Source organism: Pongo abelii, chromosome 19, assembly GCF_028885655.2.
Source record: "Pongo abelii isolate AG06213 chromosome 19, NHGRI_mPonAbe1-v2.0_pri, whole genome shotgun sequence".
NCBI classification, from domain to species: Eukaryota; Metazoa; Chordata; class Mammalia; order Primates; family Hominidae; genus Pongo; species Pongo abelii.
Window position 1 is genome coordinate 97,353,110 of NC_072004.2, and position 17,173 is coordinate 97,370,282.

At 59.2% G+C, this 17,173-nt stretch overlaps 2 protein-coding genes across 7 annotated transcripts; both read right to left on the bottom strand.

The window, feature by feature from the left end:
* Positions 1 to 3,609: 3,609 nt before the first annotated feature.
* Positions 3,610 to 9,286, bottom strand: PYCR1 (pyrroline-5-carboxylate reductase 1). 6 transcript variants are annotated; one of them, XM_009252176.3, is made up of 8 exons: positions 8,447 to 9,286; positions 7,959 to 8,072; positions 7,344 to 7,414; positions 6,557 to 6,736; positions 6,146 to 6,367; positions 5,874 to 5,966; positions 5,547 to 5,710; positions 3,610 to 4,592 (listed from the first exon to the last, which is right to left on the bottom strand). In XM_009252176.3, the coding sequence occupies exons 2-8, from the start codon at positions 8,023 to 8,025 to the stop codon at positions 4,430 to 4,432; spliced, it is 960 nt and encodes a 319-aa protein (XP_009250451.1). In that variant the 5' UTR covers positions 8,026 to 8,072; positions 8,447 to 9,286; the 3' UTR covers positions 3,610 to 4,429. The 6 variants fall into 6 exon arrangements, with proteins under 6 accessions (XP_009250451.1, XP_024090280.1, XP_009250453.1 ...); XM_024234512.3 differs by having other exon boundaries at positions 8,467 to 8,516; XM_054537415.2 differs by having other exon boundaries at positions 3,873 to 4,179; positions 4,523 to 4,592; positions 7,959 to 8,505.
* A 1,574-nt stretch (positions 9,287 to 10,860) lies between these two features.
* MYADML2 (myeloid associated differentiation marker like 2) lies at positions 10,861 to 13,270 on the bottom strand. The gene has a single exon (XM_024234513.3). The coding sequence runs from the start codon at positions 12,953 to 12,955 to the stop codon at positions 12,032 to 12,034; it is 924 nt and encodes a 307-aa protein (XP_024090281.2). The 5' UTR covers positions 12,956 to 13,270; the 3' UTR covers positions 10,861 to 12,031.
* Between the last annotated feature and the right edge of the window lie 3,903 nt (positions 13,271 to 17,173).

Genomic DNA, 17,173 nt, shown 5'->3' on the forward strand with positions numbered 1-17,173 from the left:
CGCCGTGTACGCTGTGGGGCTGCGTGTGGTTCTTACGGTGGTGTCCTTAGTCGTCGGGGACCTATTCCCCCTGCTCTGGGCACAGCCCGAGTCTCACAGGCTCTAGGGGCATGATATGGTCCTGGCGTGGCTTCCGAGACCTCAATCTTAGTGCACAAAACAGCACACGGGGCCCTGAGGCCAGGAGTGCAGCCCCGCCTCCTGCCTCTCCTCCCTGCTCCCGTCCTCATCCTATCACACCACACTGGGCTGGCGCGGGGAGGGCGCCCTGAGCCGCTGGGCATCCTGCTCCGCGGGAGGGTGAAGTCGTGCATTGCTGGGTGGTGAGGGCTGGGTCCACACAGCGGGGACCTGGTGGGCCCCCGAGTCTCCTCAGGACCCGCCCTCGGTGCCACACAGAGGGAGCTGGAGCCACGGTGCCGTCAGGAGCCAGGGGTGATTGGCCCTGGGGCTGGCAGCCCCCACCCCGCGGGCAGACGCTCACCAGGCTGTCCCCACTCACTCCCACACCCCAACTCCTCCTCACAGGGTCGAGCCCGCTCTCATTTGCACCTCCGCGCGGATTTGGAACGGATTTATGAATCGTCCTCACTGCGGTGCTGTCTTCTCCTGGGAAGGAGCCTCACTCCTCCCCTCCCTGGGTACTGTCATAGAGATGGGTGGGACGGGCTGGGGAGGACACTCAGGGAGCTGCCCAGGCTCCTTTGCTGCCCATCACCCCAGAATCTTCTTGGGGTGGGTGGGGTCCCAGGCACCTGCAGAGTAGCAGACGGCGGCTTGTAGAAAGGATGTCGAGGGAGGGGAGGTGCCGCGTGGAAACAGCCCAAGCCAAACCCCTAGGACCTGTCTCCCTGTGCTCCTAGAGAGCCGAAGGTGTTCCGTGGTCAGTGAGGGCTGGCACTGGCTCTGCACGAAGATCTCCTCACCTCCCCAGCAGCTCCTGGCCAGCTCCCCACGGAGAGCCCAGGGCACTTGTCCCTGGAAACAGTCGTGCAGCCATGCTTGGGCCAAAGCCCATGAGGCCCCCAGAACCACGAAAGGCTACTCTACTGAGAGGCATACTGTGAGAGAGGCCCACGGGTTTCCAAGCATCCCTCTCACTCCACACACTCATCTCCACGACCAGCTTTAAGTGCCACCTTGAGGCCTGGCTCCCTGTTTGGACTTCTCTGCACCTCCAGGAGCTCACTTCCCGTCACAGCTGGATGCCTTCTGCCCCAGGCTGCACCTTCTGTGGGACTGACCCCCGCAGGCACCTCCCCGGCATCCTCCCGCCCCAGGCTGCAGCTTCTGTGGTACTGACCTTAAGACCCTGTCGGTTCCTCCTGAGAGCAGCAGGTCTCAGCCAGATGCTGCGGGGAGGGAGGTATTAGAGTCCACACCCATACAGGGGTCCAGTCCAGCCCTGCTCTCCCTGGTCTCCAGGCAGGGCCCTCCCAGGGTGGACATTATTCCCCATCTCTGCCTGGCCAGGGGCTGCTGACCCACTGGTTCCAGAGTCTGAGCCTGTCCTGCACAAGTACCATGGACAGGGGTCAGCCGGGCACTGAAGAGGAGTGGCAGAATTGGGCAGGGCAAGGGCCCCAGCTGGCAAGCTAGAGTCAGGGCAATTCCAACCAAGAAACTGCGGCAGGCCAGGTTCAGTGTCTCAAGCCTGTAATCCCAGCACTTTGGGAGGCAGTGGGTGAATCGCTTGAGCCCGGGAGTTTGAGACCAGCATTGGCAACATAGAGACACCCTATCACTACAAGAAAAAAAAAAAAAAAAAAAAGCTGGGCATGGTGGTGCACACCTGTTGTCCCAGCTACTCAGGAGGCTGAGGTAGGAGGATTGCTTGTGCCCAGGGGTTGCAGGCTTCAGTGAGCTGTGATCATACCACTGCACTCCAGCCTGGGCGACAGAGAACCTCTCTAAAAAAAAGTAAAATGAAAAATAAACGGGGGCAGAAGCTGAGCCAAGCAGAGGCGGGCAGCTCTTCCTCCAGGGCCCACCTGGCCTGTTGAGGACTCACTCCAAACTGCTTCATTTTTGGAGGGGGCTTTCTAGGACTGAGAGGTGTCAGAGCTGCTGGTGACAGGAGTAGGGATATCACCATCCAGCCGGCCCCCAGGGCCCCATGTAGGGTTCCTCTGCCTGGCAGCATTTCGACACTTCCTAGCAGGATCCTTGGGTCCTTGGCCCCCGGCACCGTCTCCCTCCTCGACCTGCTGAGACCCACATAAAACATGTTGCTACTTGGCTTGGGCCCATCCTCACACTCTGGCTTCCTGGGTGTCCACCTCCCCACAGCCTGCCTCACGTACCTCCCCAGACTTCTCACGCATGTCAGGAGCCTCCTGTGGACTTTGGCTCTACCTGCCTCTGGCCTCTGCTTAATCAGGAACCCACAGTGGGAAGGCTCCTAGGGCCCGCCTGCTGAAGCAAATGCCTCCTTGCAAAGCCTGTCTGCACCCCCACACACACCTCCTTACCTCCCCACCTCCCCATGCTTCCTCTGGGGACCAAGACCTGTCTGCCTCACTTGAAACCCATGTCACCTGCTGGCTTCCCTTGTGTCCCCAGACCAGAAGCACCTTTGGCAGCTGTGCGCCCCTCATCTTGCTCTGCATCAGCACCTGAGAGTGGGCGCTAGCAGGGAAACTGGCTTTGAGGGGAATGGTCAGGGGGCAGCTTTGGTCCTGGGACAGGCGTGTGGCCTGTGGGACAATCTCTTCTGGGGGCACCTCTGCCTAGGTGGGAGGGGTTGCCAGGGTCTCCCAGCATTGCCAGGCACTTTGCTGGGGCAGGGGGTGATTCTGTTGCTCACAGCCCTGACACAAGGGCATTCCCCACCTTCCCTGATGCCCACATCCACCCATACAGGAGGGGGCCTTCAGGGGAGCCTGCAGGGACTCCCGGCCCAGCACTGTCCATCTGTGTCCCCTGCTTAGCTCCTGCGCTGCCAGATCCCAGCCAGACAGCAGGGACTCACCCCACCTACCGTCCCCTTTGTGCCTGGGTGTGGTGGGTACTCAGTTTATGGGGAGTGGCCAGGACTCTTGCCAGGGGGAGGGTGGCGGTGGAGGATGTACCCATGCCATCTGCCCTGCCGCAGCGTTTCCTCCCTGTTCTCCTGCATGTCTTCCCTCCCTTGGGGGAAACGCTGGATTCTGTTCCCCAAGCGCCTCCATACGCCCCATACATAGCAAGCATGGTTCTGCAGTGGGCCTGTGGGGGCTCTGGAAATGAATTCCCGGGATGAAGTTGCAGAAAGTTGCTCAGCTCTCCTAACCCCTGCACACCCTGGAGCCCCGTGCACACCCTGACACCCTGCTACCCAGCCCAGTTCCCCTCACACAGTGTGCACTGCCTCTGGAGGGAAGGGGGCCTCATCTTGCTGTCTCCATACTCAGTAACTATGTGTTGGTTGAAGGAACCAGAGCACCCCTGGCCGTTGTAACCCAACCCTCAGCAGCTCCTTCAATCCTGTGGGCCTCCTGGAATGGCTGATCGTATGTGTCCACTTGACTGGACCACAGGGTGCCTGAGCGTTTGGTCAAACATTATTCCATTTCTGGTGGGGGTGAGGGGGAGTTGCGTGAGACTAACCCTTGAATGTAGACTTTTGCATTAGATTACACTGACATTTTAATCAGTAAGGCAGATGCCCTCCAAGATGTGGGCGGGCTTTGTGTAATCAGTTGAAGGCCCCCACTATTCCACCCACAGTAACCACCCTCCCCCACAGGCAGGGCCTCCCTCCTCATGTGGCAGACAGAAGTCAGGACACTGGGGGCTAGAAACCAACTTAGAAAACTGAAAGGGCCAGGACAGAAGTGACAGCACCCTGCCAGGGAGGTCAGGAGCAGGAGGCGGTGGGCACAGTTCACCAACAGCCCAAGGAGCCCTTTCCCCAAATGTCCATGGGATCTGGGTGCCTGGCAGCCAAGAGGGGCTGTGGCCCTTCACGCTGGACTCGGGATGCCTAGACCCTCTGGCCCTTCTCACACGGGAAGGAGAGGTTTCTCCCTGACTGGAGGGCAGGGAGGGGCCAGGAGGGGGCGTGGGATCCCACCTCCGCTGAGCCTTCACAGAGGGGGTCCTTGAACTTTGCACTCAGGAAGGAGCCCATGCCAGCTGATACTGGAGTAGGAGTGAGTGAAGACCCTCCGGGCTCCTGAGCTCTAGGGGAAGGTGGTCCTGACATGGTTTGGGAGCAGAGAAGAAAGGAGGTTGAGGTTGGGGAATCCACCCCTGTTCTGGGCTGGGAAGCACTTGCAGACCACAGAGATTTCCAGTGGGAAGTGATGTGGCCCCTCCCTGGCTATGTCCCTGGCTGGCCCCTGCGCTGATCAGAGCCACAGACAGTGGGGCACTTTGGGGACCCCCTAGTCCCCCTAGTGACGAGAGAAGAGAAGGTGGTGGCAGGATGGTGGTCAGGCAGGACGTGTCAGTCCTTGCCCGCTGGGGCCAGTTTGCGGGGGAGCAGCTTGGTGTGGCCAGAAGGCGACAGAGAGGTCCCTGCATGGGAGTCCAGCTTCACCTTGTCCAGGATGGTCTTCTTGATGGCGGCTGGTGACACCTGCTCCTGGTCAGCCATGGACTGCAGCTCCCTAGAGAGGCAGGGAGAGGCTGGGTTTGGAGCACAAGTGTGCACCCAGGAAGAGGGAGTGAAGCCCACAGCTCCCAGTGCCAGTCAGCCCTGGGCAATGCTGTCACCCTCGCCTCAGCACCTTTATTCCCCTCTGCCAGCGACACGCCCCCACACAGCTGCTGGGCTCCCTCTCACCTCATTCCTATCAGCTCAGCATCACCAAATCTCCCCGCAGTGCCCCCAGACCTGAGTTCTCGTGGCCCCACCACAGGATGTGGGTTTACACCTGTCTCCCCTGCAGGCTGGAGGTGAGGCCAGGCCCCTCGTGTTCCCCTCACTGTTACAGGGTGGCACTCGCAGAGTCTGAGGGTGTCTGGACTGGAGAGTGGGCAGTGTGGCAAGAAAGACGTCCTCACCCACCCTGCAGACCTGAACTGGGGACAGCGGCTCCCAGCCTGGCTCTGCTTTTCAACAGCTGTGGGATCCCAGGCAAATAGCTTAAACTCTGTCTGTCTCCTGCTCTTTGCTTCTTTCACCTTCCAAGGAATTTTCCTTGTGCCTGGATGCTGCTGCGTGTCCTGCTGGTCTAACTTAATCCCCCAGCGAGGGCAGGAGGAAGGTGGGACCAGGCCCACAGAAGTTTCCTAATGTGCCTGGCCACCCCGCCACCCCACTGGTGTGACCCCTGGCTCGAATGACACTCCTGGCTATGACAATGGTGGACCTATGTGGGGAGCACAGGGCAGAGCATCCGGGTCCCTCTGTGGATGTTCCCTCCTCGCAGGAAACAGAAGGTGGGGAGGGATACCGCCCACAGTAACCCAGGGAACCTCAGGGCCCCCCGTGTCCTGCACAACACCAGGCTGGAGTTCAATACATATCTGCTGAGCGCATGAATGAGCAGATGTGTGTGAGAGAGGCCTCTGCCATGCAAGGACTGGAGACAAGGGAAGCAGGCAGGGCGGGGGCCCACCGTGTGCGGATGCAGGAGGCTTCCACAGCGTTGATGAGCAGGGAGCGGAAGCCCCCACTCTCCAGCACATGCAAGGCATGGATGGTGGCCCCACCAGGAGAGCTGACGTTGTCCTTAAGCTGGCCTGGGTGCTGTTCTGAGTGCAGCAGCATCTTGGCAGCCCCCTGCAGCCAGAAGAAAGGCTGATGGCTGTGGGCACCCACCTGCCTGTGCAGGGTACTGCCCCAGCCACTGTAGCACACACTGACTCCCCACTTGGCTCCTCCCAGTGCAGCCCCAGAGCCCTGCAAAGAGTGCCCCCACTAGAGGGTCAGGAAACACACTGACCAGGAGGGCCTGGGCCCCGAGGCGGACTGCCAGGCGCCTTGGAAGTCCCATCTTCACGCCCCCATCAGCCAGGGCATCCAGGGCTGTGAATGCCTGTGGGGAGAAGGCACCCTGAGCCTCTCTCCTGGGCTTCTCCTCTTTCCCTTCTGGGCAAGCTCCAGTTCCCACAGCCTTGGAGCCCTCCACCCTGGCCCTCCCAGGGGGGCAGGGACAGATGTGCCCTGTGGTCCTGGGAAGTGCCCGCCGCCGCCAGCTGCCCCCGCAGTCCTCACGTAGGCGGGGCCGCTGCCACTGAGCCCCGTGACGGCATCGATCAGGTCCTCTTCCACCTCCGTGCAGAAGCCCACGCTGCTCAGCAGCTGCTCCAGGAGCCTCCCGTCCTCCACCTGGGCGTGCGTGCCTGTGGCGTACACGGTAGCCCCCTCCCGCACCACCACTGGAGTGTTGGTCATGCAGCGGATGACCCTGGGGGCTGGCCGAAACGCTGACAGCTTCTGGAAGAGAAACCAGTGTGTCCGTCTGGCCTTGGACACAGTGCCTAGATGCACTCACCACACCGAACAGTGCCCGAGCTCTCCCAGTGGGCCGGGACACTGCAACCCTTTTGCAGATGAAAACTGAAGTACTGAGGGCCCGGGCTCTAGACAGCCCCTCTCCACACCCCACTGGGCCTGCGGTGCTACCTTCTCAATGGAGCTGATGGTAACGCCAGCCGCGCAGGACACCACAATGTGCCTGTCCTCAATGTCGGCGCCTATTTCATCCAGGATGAAGGGGATGATGTGTGGCTTCACAGCCAGGAAGAGCACATCACTGTGCTGCACCGTCTCCTTGTTGTGGGGTGTCAACTTCACCCCCATCTTCTGCAGGGGCAACAGGTGGGCTCAGCCTGGTCCCGTGGCTGTCTGCACTCCCACCAAGCCAAGAGTCCCACAGGTAGAATGGCACAGAGAATGCTGGAGTTGGGGGTAGGCAGGGCTGGGGGCTCAGGGCTCTGACCACCCCCTTGTTGACCCCTCCCACCCAGAAACGGAGGAAGAACTCTGTGTGGAATGTGTCCCTGCTGCAGACAGAAAAGGACCCTCCATCCACGCCACCGCCCTGCCCCCAGCCTGGGACTGCCGTCCCCCAGACCCGGCTCTCCACGTGGGAGTGGTGGTCTCAAGCAGCCCCCAGGTATGTTCCTTGGCTGCCAGGCTGTGGCCCCACCTGCCAGGCCCCCAGAGGACTCCTCGAAACTTTAACCCTGTGCAGGGAACTCCATTCCAGAACAACACCCTCCTATCAGCTGTACACACTCCCACCACCCAGGTCCCAAGAGCAATCAGCAGGGTGAAGAGGTGGGGTCCATGAGACCCCAGTCCAGGGCCCCTGCCCTCACTGGGGTGGGGGCTACAGCACATACTCCTGCCTCTCCACGCCCAGCCCCACAGGGACTCAATCTCCTTTCTCCCTTTCACCTGCACCTACCCTGAGAGCAGAAACCGTGGCCAGGTCCATGTCTGGGGAGCTAGCTGTTATCTTGTGGGCAGCCAAGACGCCTGAGGGGAGAAACAGTTCCTCTTCAGTTCTTTTTTTTTTGAGATGGAGTCTCGCTCTGTTGCCCAGGCTGAAGTGCAGTGGCGCCATCTTGGCTCATTGCAAGCTCCGCCTCCCGGATTCACGCCATTCTCCTGCCTCGGCCTCCTGAGCAGCTGGGACTACAGGCGACCGCCACCACGCCCGGCTAATTTTTGGTATTTTTAGTAGAGACGGGGTTTCACTGTGTTACCCAGGATGGTCTCGATCTCCTGACCTCGTGATCTGCCCGCCTCTGCCTCCCAAAGTGCTGGGATTACAGGCGTGAGCCACCGCGCCCGGCCGTAAACAGTTCCTCTTCATGGCTAGTTCTGGCTTCCCTCCCTCCCCATTCCCAGGAAGGAGAGTGAGACAGCACAGGTAAAGCCCCAAACACACAGAAGCTGCCAGTTCCCCCAGGACTCAGGCCTTGTGACCCAGCACACACCTTCAGCGCCCAGCCCTGCAGAAGTGGAAAGGGGCAAGTCTCTCCCACTGGGCCTCACCGTCCCCCAACTGGGGGCCTACCTGCTGCTGTGAAGCCCTTGGCCAGGGCAAAAGCCAGCTGGCCAGCGCCGATGAAGCCCACGCTCATGCTGTCGGGAGACCCCTGGCCCAAAGCCCCCACAGATGGCACCGGCTCTGCGAGACGAGACCGGCAGGATGTAGAGCAAGTTAGGGGGGCAGTGCCAGCCTGGCCGCTCCTCCCGCAGCCGGGTGCCCACCTCCCCTGGTCCCAGCTGGTCTAACTTTCCACTTTGCTGTCCGGCCCGTTAACTGCTTCGGGGCCCCCAGTCAGAGCGGCGGTGCCTGGCCTGCTGCCTAGCGTCCCGCACCCACTGGAGGGGTGGAGGTTCCGCAGAAGAAATGACTGGGAAGGGGGAAAAGTACGGGGAGGCCCCGGCGCCTAGGGGTCCCCCGTCTGGGTTCCCACCCCGCCCGGAACTGGGCTACCGTCGCGCCCCACCCGGCGACCGCCGCCCACCATTCCCGGAGCCCGACCCCAACCCAGCTACCGTGCGCAGGTCGTCCCCACCCCTCGGCGCTGCGCCCGCCACGCGGCACCCGCACCCAGGTCCCGCCCCCGTCGCGCCAGCGAATCCGGGCGCGGCCTCCAGGCGCTGGCCAATCAGAGCGCGCGGCGGCGCCAGAGAGGTTGCATCATCCGCGCGCCCCTCCCACGCCGACCGCCGGACCCCGCCTGTCTCGCGCCCAGGGATCCTCCGACCCTCGGATACACACCCTCTACGGCACGCGGTCCCCTGACCCGCGCTCCTCCTGGTCGCGCTTCCCGGGACCTACACGTGGGGTCCGAGGACGCGGGCGGAGGGGGCGGCCCGATTGGGCCTGTGAGGGGCCCTCCACGCAGGGCTTTGTCTTGAGCCACCCGGACACGGACGCGTCAAGCTGGCCTCCCTGGGCGCGCGGCCGGCGCTCTCTGGGGATCAGTCCCTTCTACTGTCATCGAGTTTGGAGAAGTCCGGCTGTACAGCGTTTTCTTTCCTTTTTTTTTCCCCCGCGGGGACAGAGTTGAAAATAATTTGCCAAGTGGAAGCATTTTAAATATGTCACTATTTAGGCCGGGCGCAGTGGCTCACGCCTGTAATCCCAGCACTTTGGGAGGCCGAGGCGGGCGGATCACCTGAGGTCAGGAGTTCTAGACCAGCCTGACCAACATGGTGAAACCCAGTCTCTACTAAAAATACAAAAAATTAGCCGGGCGTGGTGGCAGGTGCCTGTAATCCGAGCTACTCGAGAAGCTGAGGCAGGAGAATCGCTTGAACCGGGAGGTGGAGGTTGCAGTGAGCTGGGATTGCGCCACTACACTCCAGCCTGGGCAACAAGAGCGAGACTCCATCTGAAAAAAGAAGAAAGAGACAGAGAGAGAAAGAAAGGAAGAAAAGAAGAAAGGAAAAGAAAAGAAAGAGGAAGAGGCGTGACACTGTGGCCACGGGTGTTCCTCTAACTGGGCACACAGCGGTGCTCCACTAGCAAACACAGGAAGCCCACCCCATCATGCCCCTACTCCCACACTGCCCGGAGCATCCTCCAATACCCAAACCTCTCGCCTGCCTGGGTTTTGGGGGAGTGAAGCTCCAGTCACTTCCCCCTGAGGACATGCTCAGAGTTCACGTGATTCGGGCCTGCATCTGGGGCTCTGGATAGTCAGGGTCCCTGTCGGTGGCAAGATTAAGGGTGAAGTCAGAAGGGATCACTGGCAGCTCATTACCCTGCCAAGGGGTGACAGGAGCTGCCTTACTTTTTCTGTGCTGTATCTTAGATGATGACAGGCTATTCTAGCACGTCATTTCAGAAGGCCTGGGACGCTCCTGCCACAGCAGCAGGGCCACGCGTTCTGGCTATCTGTCTACCTGGTCCCCCCACTGTGAACACGTAATGACCACTACCAACACTGGGAGGCTGCCCTGTGGTGGCCATGGGAAGAGCTTGTCCAGATGGACAGCTCAAACCTGGGGCACGGAGGCTAGCATCGCCTAGGCGCTTTGAGAGCCAAGCTCCCCAGGCCGTTTCAGAATCACTTTTCCCCAAGTGATAACAGCAAGTAACACTTTTACCTAAAAACCCAAAAACCCAAAATGGACAGCCCTCTGAGCCAGGGATACACTGTCAACAGGACTGACTCTGAAGGAAGTCTCCCAGCCCTGGGTCCCCTCCCCTTCCTTTCTGTCCCTCAGGACCTTTGCGAACGTGGCAGAGGCCCACCGGACAGGGAGGAAATTGGGAAGTTGGTGACAATTAACTCGTTTCAGAATTCTGGCCAGTGAAAAAAAGGAGAGAAGGAGGCTGGGTCCTCTCCAAGACTGGTGTCCAGGTCTCCCCTGAGTCAGGAGGCAGATGATCCCTATGCCCCCTCCCTATTGCCCTCAGCCAGCAGCAGGCCCAACAGCTGACTGCCCTCGTCTGGGATCTGCCATTGACTCCAAAACACCCACCCGCTCTGAGTGAAGGAGGTCGGCCAGACCCTGTTTGTTGGCTAACATGAGCGAGACCCCTCCTCAGCGGCCAGTGAGGCCCCTTCCTCACATTCTTCATGGCAGCAGCACAGGCCTGGCTGTGGGGACTGCCGTCCAAAAGGAGCAACAATGTGTCTGTCGATCGATGTGTCCAGGGCCTCTCGAGACCCCCAGATGGGCGTAGGGGAGGAGGTGAGCGCTGCAGGCCTCTGGGAGGGACTGGCATGAGCCACAGGCCCGTCGGAGCCAGGCTGGCCTGTCACCCCTCTGAGGCAGAAGACACTGCCTGCCCCTTCCCCAGGAGGCTGCTCAGACCCTCAGGAGCCCAGCCTGCCCTGACTGTGATCCCGGGCCACTTCTTTCCTCAGCCTTCCCCCAGAGCATGCTAGGAAGGGCCGCCAGGAGGGGCAGGTGCTCACGGTCCCCTCAGAATAGACTGCTGGTCCAGAGGCAAGGAACGTATAAATGTCAGCATTTATTTCCTGCTCAAGGACGTCAATGGGGCCCAGTCAATGGGCTGAGGGGCTGTTGTGCCACTGCCCACCCGGCTTGGACTCAGGGGTGGCCAGTGGGTCAGCTCCTGGCTGGACCAGGCTGGGCTTCTATGCAGGAGAAGCTGGCTGGAGCATGGAGGATGACAGCCCCGGCGTCGGGAGTGTTTCGGCAACTGGATCCTTGAGCAGAGGCAAGCAGTACCCAGACTGTGTCCAGCGGCCGCCCTCAGCCAGGCTCCCTCCCAGTACCACAGATTCCCACAGTGCACAGATGCCCACCCGGGACTGCTGAAGCTGCTTCGTCACAGCCGATGGTGGGTGTCCAGGTGGGGCGCCGTGGCTATGGCGGATCCAGGTCCTCCCCGTCCACTGTGCACTCGGTGACGCCAGGCTCTGCAGGCTCTTCCAGGCCACCCGCGCCACCTCCAGCTTGTGGACACTCCGGAAGCAGCCTGCTTCCAAACGCTGTGGCTACTAGCCCGGAGGCTTCCCGGACGTGGGTGGGAGAGGCTGGTCCAGATTTCTGGCTCCTTCTCTGTGAGCCGGCACAGCTCCCCAGGCAGGGCTCTCTTCCCAGGGTTCTGGGAGCTGCCTTTCTGAACCAGGAGTGGTTCTGACTCCCCACGCCCCTGCCTCCCCTTGCCTGGCCTAGCTACTCTCCTGGGTTCGTCTGCTCTGGAAGTCATTCCTCTTTCAGCTTGCCTTACCCAGCCTGAGTGTGGTCTCCAGACACTAATGGAGGTATTGGGTGCCTCACAAATCCTTCTAGCCTCCGTGTCCCCAGCTGCAAAATGGGTCACAACAGCAGCTGCTTTAAAGTTTTCCCTTATGTTACAGTGACCAGCACTGAGCCCCAGGAGCGCTGGGAAATGGTGAGAGAGAGTGAGCTGGGGATTGGCCTAGGTGAGGCTCTCCCCTGCGTCTGCTCAGGGCCTCTGCCCTACTGTCCTGCCCCTGTCCCTCTGAGCCCAGTCTGGAAGTCGGGGTGTGACCTCTCCCGTTGTACTTCATCTCCCCTGAGCCTGCGGCTTCCCTCCTGCTGGCTACTTGACACCTTGGTTCACCTGAGTTTCCCTCGCAGAGCCTGGAGCTGCTGGCCAGAGAGCAGAGGTGGGTGGGCTGCCACTGTGGGCTACAGGCTGGGCACGAAGCGAATCCTCTGGGAGTAGGCGAGGTCAATGACGTACAGGAGCAGGTTGACGTAGGTGAAGATGGCCACCACCAGCTGGCTGTCCCAGGGACAGCTGCCCCGAGCACAGTTGGGGGGCCGTTTGGGCTCACCGTACTTGGGATCGAAACAGAAGACTGGCCAGATCACGGCGGCGCTGAGGTACAGGAGCACAGCCAGGAAGGTGTACACCACCACCAGCCGGTCGAAGGGGCAGCCCAGGCCCCCTGTGTGGCCCGTCACACTCAGGGCCACCACGGCCACTGTAGCCAGGAAGCACAGGCTGTAGACGGCCACGCACCACTGGGTGGCCACATAGCGCCCGTAGCGGCTGTCGTGGACCAGCGCCCCGAAGATGATGCAGGCCACAAAGGCCTGGACGATCTTGAGGAGCCCCGATACCGTGGCCATATAGCTGGTCACCTGGCCGGGCCGGGCCCGCGTCAGGGCCACCTCCACGGCGTAGGCCAGGAAGAGGAGCCCGGCGAAGACACTGGCTGCCAGGCGGAAGTCCCTGGCAGCACAGCCGGTGGGCTCGGGGGGACACTCCCGCCGGGCGAAGTACAGCGGATACAGGACCGCAGCCGTGGCGCACAGCAGGGTGGCCAGCATGGCGAAGGCGGCGGTGAAGTTGCCCCAGGAGAGCCGCAGGCAGCCGTGGAGCCGTGTGAACTCACAGGCCACCACCAGTGCAGAGATGGCGAAGCAGAAGCCCCAGGCGGCCATGCAGAAGGTGCCCTGGACGCCCGCGAAGCCGCCCCGGTGGGCCACCAGGCTGAAGGTAGTGCAGCCAAAGGCCAACTGCAGCATGCGAGCTGTGCCCACGGGGGACGTCATGGCGCCCAGGTGCAGGTACGCACCCCCAGGGGGCTCCATGGTGCTGCCCATCTGGCCAGCCTCGTTTCCGGCTCACACGTTGCCCCAAGGCCCTGGGGTCCCTGCTGGGCCAAGGCCCCTCAGTCCCCTGCGGTAGTGGCAGGTGCCTGCAGCCTGCAGAGGCAGTGACGATGGTAACATTGCAGCAGGGCAGCCTCTCTGCTGCCTATGTGAGGCGGCCCCCCCCAGCGCTATAAATAGACAGCCGTGATCAGAGCCCCGGAATAGCAGCCCGCGTGCCTGTCCCCATCTTAGAGAGACATCTGACCCCTGGTCCCTTGTGGAGCCCCTGCCGGGACCATTAACCCGTTGGCTGCTGGCACCACCCCCACCTCCGCCTCCCGCACACCTGCATCTGTCAGTCTGGTCAGTTGGTTTCACGGCTCATGGGGGAGGGGGAGGGAGGAGGGGAGCAGAGAGCATGAGGGTCCCCACGGGGTAACCCCAGCTCCAGCAGCCTCCAGGGCCAGCTGTGCGGGGGAGGGGTGTAGGAGGCAGGAGGGGGCAGCCCGGGCTCCTGGGGCTCGCGGGGGTGGGGGGTGGTTTCCCCAACATTTATCTCACCCTTTCCGGATGGCCGCATGGTTCAGAGCCTGCATGGGCTTCAGGATCCTGCTGTCATTGCCTGGGGTTCACAGGGCTCTGCTGCTGCCAGGGGAGCAGAGCATGGAGACCGTGGCCTCTGCTCCCCAAGCCCCGCTCCCCACCCTCATTCTGTCTCGTCCCTAATCTGCCCGGGGCAGAGACATTTGACTGTTTGTTACTGTCTGCAGGGGCCATTCTGGGGCTCTTCACTTGTCCTTAACATTAAACACCTAGAAAAACACTCACCTCTTCCCTTTTTTTTGTTTGAGACGGAGCCTCGCTCTGTCGCCCAGGCTGGAGTGCAGTGGTGCGATCTCGGCTCCCAGGTTCAAGCAATTATCCTGCCTCAGCCTCCCAAGTAGCTGAGATTACAGGCGTGAGTCACCATGCCTGGCAAATTTTTTTGTATTTTTAATAGAGACCGGGTTTCACCATGTTGGCCAGGCTGGTCTTGATCTCTTGACCTCGTGATCCGCCTGCCTCGGCCTCCCAAAGTGCTGGGATTATAGGCGTGAGCCACTAGGTCCGGCCCCTCTTTTTTTTCGAGACAAGGTCTAGCTCTGTCACTCAGGTTGGAATGCAGTGGTGAGATCACAGCTCACTGCAGCCTCGACCTTCCAGGCTCAAGTGATCCTCCTGCCTCAGCCTTTTTATTTATTTACTTATTTATTTATTCAACCACTTGCACTCACTCCCAACTCTTCCATTTTTAAGCTAAAATATGAAATGTTTTTAAAAAGGAAAAAAATGATATCTTTTTTTTTTTTTTGAGATGGAGTCTCGCTCTGTCGCCGAGGCTGGAGTACAGTGGCATGATCTCTGCTCACCACAAGCTCCGCCTCCCGGGTTCACGCCATTCTCCTGCCTCAGCCTCCCGAGTAGCTGGGACTACAGGCACCTGCCACCACGCCCGGCTAATTTTTTGTATTTTTAGTAGAGATGGAGTTTTGCCATGTTAGCCAGGATGGTCTCGATATCCTGACCTCGTGATCCACCTGCCTTGCCTCCCAAAGTGCTGGGATTACAGGCATGAGCCACCGCGCCCAGCTGGAAAAAAAATGATTTCTTACTAATTTTTTTTTTCTTTTTTTTTTTTGAGACAGAGTCTCACTCTGTTGCCCAGGTTGGAGTGCAGTGGCGCGATCTCGGCTCACTGCAAGCTCTGCCACCCAGGTTCACGCCATTCTCCTGCGTCAGCCTCTCGAGTAGCTGAGACTACAGGCGCCCGCCACCACACCTGGCTAATTTTTTGTATTTTTAGTAGACACGGGGTTTCACCATGTTAGCCAGAATGGTCTCGATCTCCTGACCTCGTGATCCACCCACCTAGGCCTCCCAAGGTGCTAGGATTACAGGCGTGAGCCACCGCGCCCGGCCTCTTACTGAATTTTTAATTTTTTTTCTTTTTGAGACGGAGTTTCACTCTTCATCGTCCAGACTGGAGTGCAGTGGCGCAATCTCGGCTCACTGCAACCTCTGCCTCCCAGGTTCAGGCGATTCTCCTGCCTCAGCCTCCCTAGCAGCTGGGATTACAGGTGCACGCCACCATGCCCAGCTAATTTTTTGTATTTTTAGTAGAAACGGGATTTCACTATGTTGGCCAGGCTGGTTTAGAACTTCTGACCTCAGGCAATCCACCCACCTCAGCCTCCCAAAGTGCTGGGATTACAGGCATTAGCCACCGCGCCCAGCTTTGTAACTAAAAAGAGAAAGAAAAATTGCCTGTAATTCCATCACCTGGATTCAACCACTTTGAACATTTTCCGGTATATCCTCGTAGGTATTTCCTGGACTTTTTAGTTAGAGAAACTTAAATCCAGCCGGGCGCGGTGGCTCACACCTGTAATCCCAGCACTTTGGGAGGTGGACGGATCACGAGGTCAGGAGATATAGACCATCCTGGCTAACATGGTAAAAACCCATCTCTACTAAAAATACAAAAAAATTAGCCGGGCGTGGTGGCACATGCCTGTAGTCCCAGCTACTCAGGAGGCTGAGGCAGAAGAATCGCTTGAACTTGGGAGGCAGAGGTTGCAGTGAGCCGAAATCACGCCATTGCACTCCAGCCTGGGTGACAGAGCTAGACTCTGTCTCAAAAAAAAAAAAAAAAAAAAAAAAGGGCCGGGTGCAGTGGCTCACACTTGTAATCCCAACACTTTGGGAGGCCGAGGAAGGCGGATCACAAGGTTAGGAGAGATTGAGATCATCCTGGCTAACACAGTGAAACCCTGTCTCTACGAAAAATACAAAAACAAAATTAGCCGGGCATGGTGGCACGCGCCTGTAGTCCCAGCTCCTCGGGAGGCTGAGGTGGGAGAATGGCGTGAACCTGGGAGGCAGAGCTTGCAGTGAGCTGAGATCGCGACAGAGCGAGACTCCTTCTCAAAAAAAAGAAAAAGAAAAAGAAAAAGAAATGTATACTGAATCTCTGCCCTGGGTTTCTGAGTCTCTGCCCTGGGTTTCTGAGACAGAACTTCTAAGACCCTTTCAGACAGAGGCAGGAGGAGTCTTTTATTGTGGTATTTGGTCTTTGACCCCGGTTCCTGACATAGAGCTCCTAAAACCTTTATAATCTCCTAACTTATAGGAGCATCTGACATGGGGCTCCCAATCCCCTGGAATTTCCTGGGTGACAGGAACGTCTTTTGTTCTAATGAGGCGACTCCTAGTGGGCTCCTGGACAGCCTTGGTGTGGGGGTTGGTGGCAACTACTACGTGATCAGAAGGGCAGAGCTTCTAGACCCACTTGCAGCCTCCAGAAGGGACAGGGGCTGAAGGCTGAGCTGACCACCAGTGACCAATGATGTAATCAGTCATGCCTACATAATGAAGCCTCCATAAAACCCAAAAGGACAGGGTTGAGAGGTTTCCAGGTGGCAGAATGCTTGGAGGGTCCTGGAGGCTCCCTGGAGAGTCCTCCAGATGAACAGCATTGCCTCTATCTGCTGTTCATCTGGGTCTTTTGTCACACATGTGGAAACATAAATAAAGTGTTGGCGGAGCTCGGTGGCTGACGCCTGTCATCCCAGCACTTTGGGAGGCTGAGGCAGGCAGATCACTTGAGCCAGGAGTTCCAGACCAGCCTAGGCAACATAGTGAGACTCCATCTCTACAAAAAATACAAAAATTGGCTGGGCACAGTAGGTCACGCCTGTCATCCCAGCACTTTGGGAGGCCGAGGCAGGTAGATCATTTAAGGTCAGGGATTTGAGACCAGCCTGGCCAACGTGGTAAAACTCTGTCTATATTAAAAAAAAAAAAAAATTGGCCTGGTGCGGTGGCTCACGCCTGTAATCCCAGCACTTTGGGAGGCCAAGGTGGGCGGATCACGAGGTCAGGAGATCGAGACCATCCTGGCTAACACGGTGAAACCCCATCTCTACTAAAAATACAAAAAATTATCCAGGCGTGGTGGCAGGCGCCTGTAGTCCCAGCTACTCAGGAGGCTGAGGCAGGAGAGTGTCATGAACCTGGGAGGCGGAGCTTGTAGTGAGCCAAGATAGCGCCACTGCACTCCAGCCTGGGCAACAGAGCAAGACTCTGTCTCAAAAAAAAAAAAAAAAAAAACATAGTGCCACATGCCTGTAATCTCAGTTACTGGGGAGGCTGAGGTAGGAGAATCACTTGAACCCAGGAGACCGAGGT

Coding starts and splice junctions, on each gene's coding strand:
- MYADML2 (XM_024234513.3), bottom strand. CDS start 12,955: ATGGGCAGCACCATGGAGCCCCCTGGGGGTGCGTACCTGCACCTGGGC.
- PYCR1 (XM_009252176.3), bottom strand. CDS start 8,025: ATGAGCGTGGGCTTCATCGGCGCTGGCCAGCTGGCTTTTGCCCTGGCC. Junction 5,711..5,873: donor TCGGGGCCCAGGCCCTCCTG/GTCAGTGTGTTT, acceptor TTCTGGCTGCAG/GGGGCTGCCAAGATGCTGCT. Junction 4,593..5,546: donor GCCTCCTGCATCCGCACACG/GTGGGCCCCCGC, acceptor CTGCCTCTCTAG/GGAGCTGCAGTCCATGGCTG.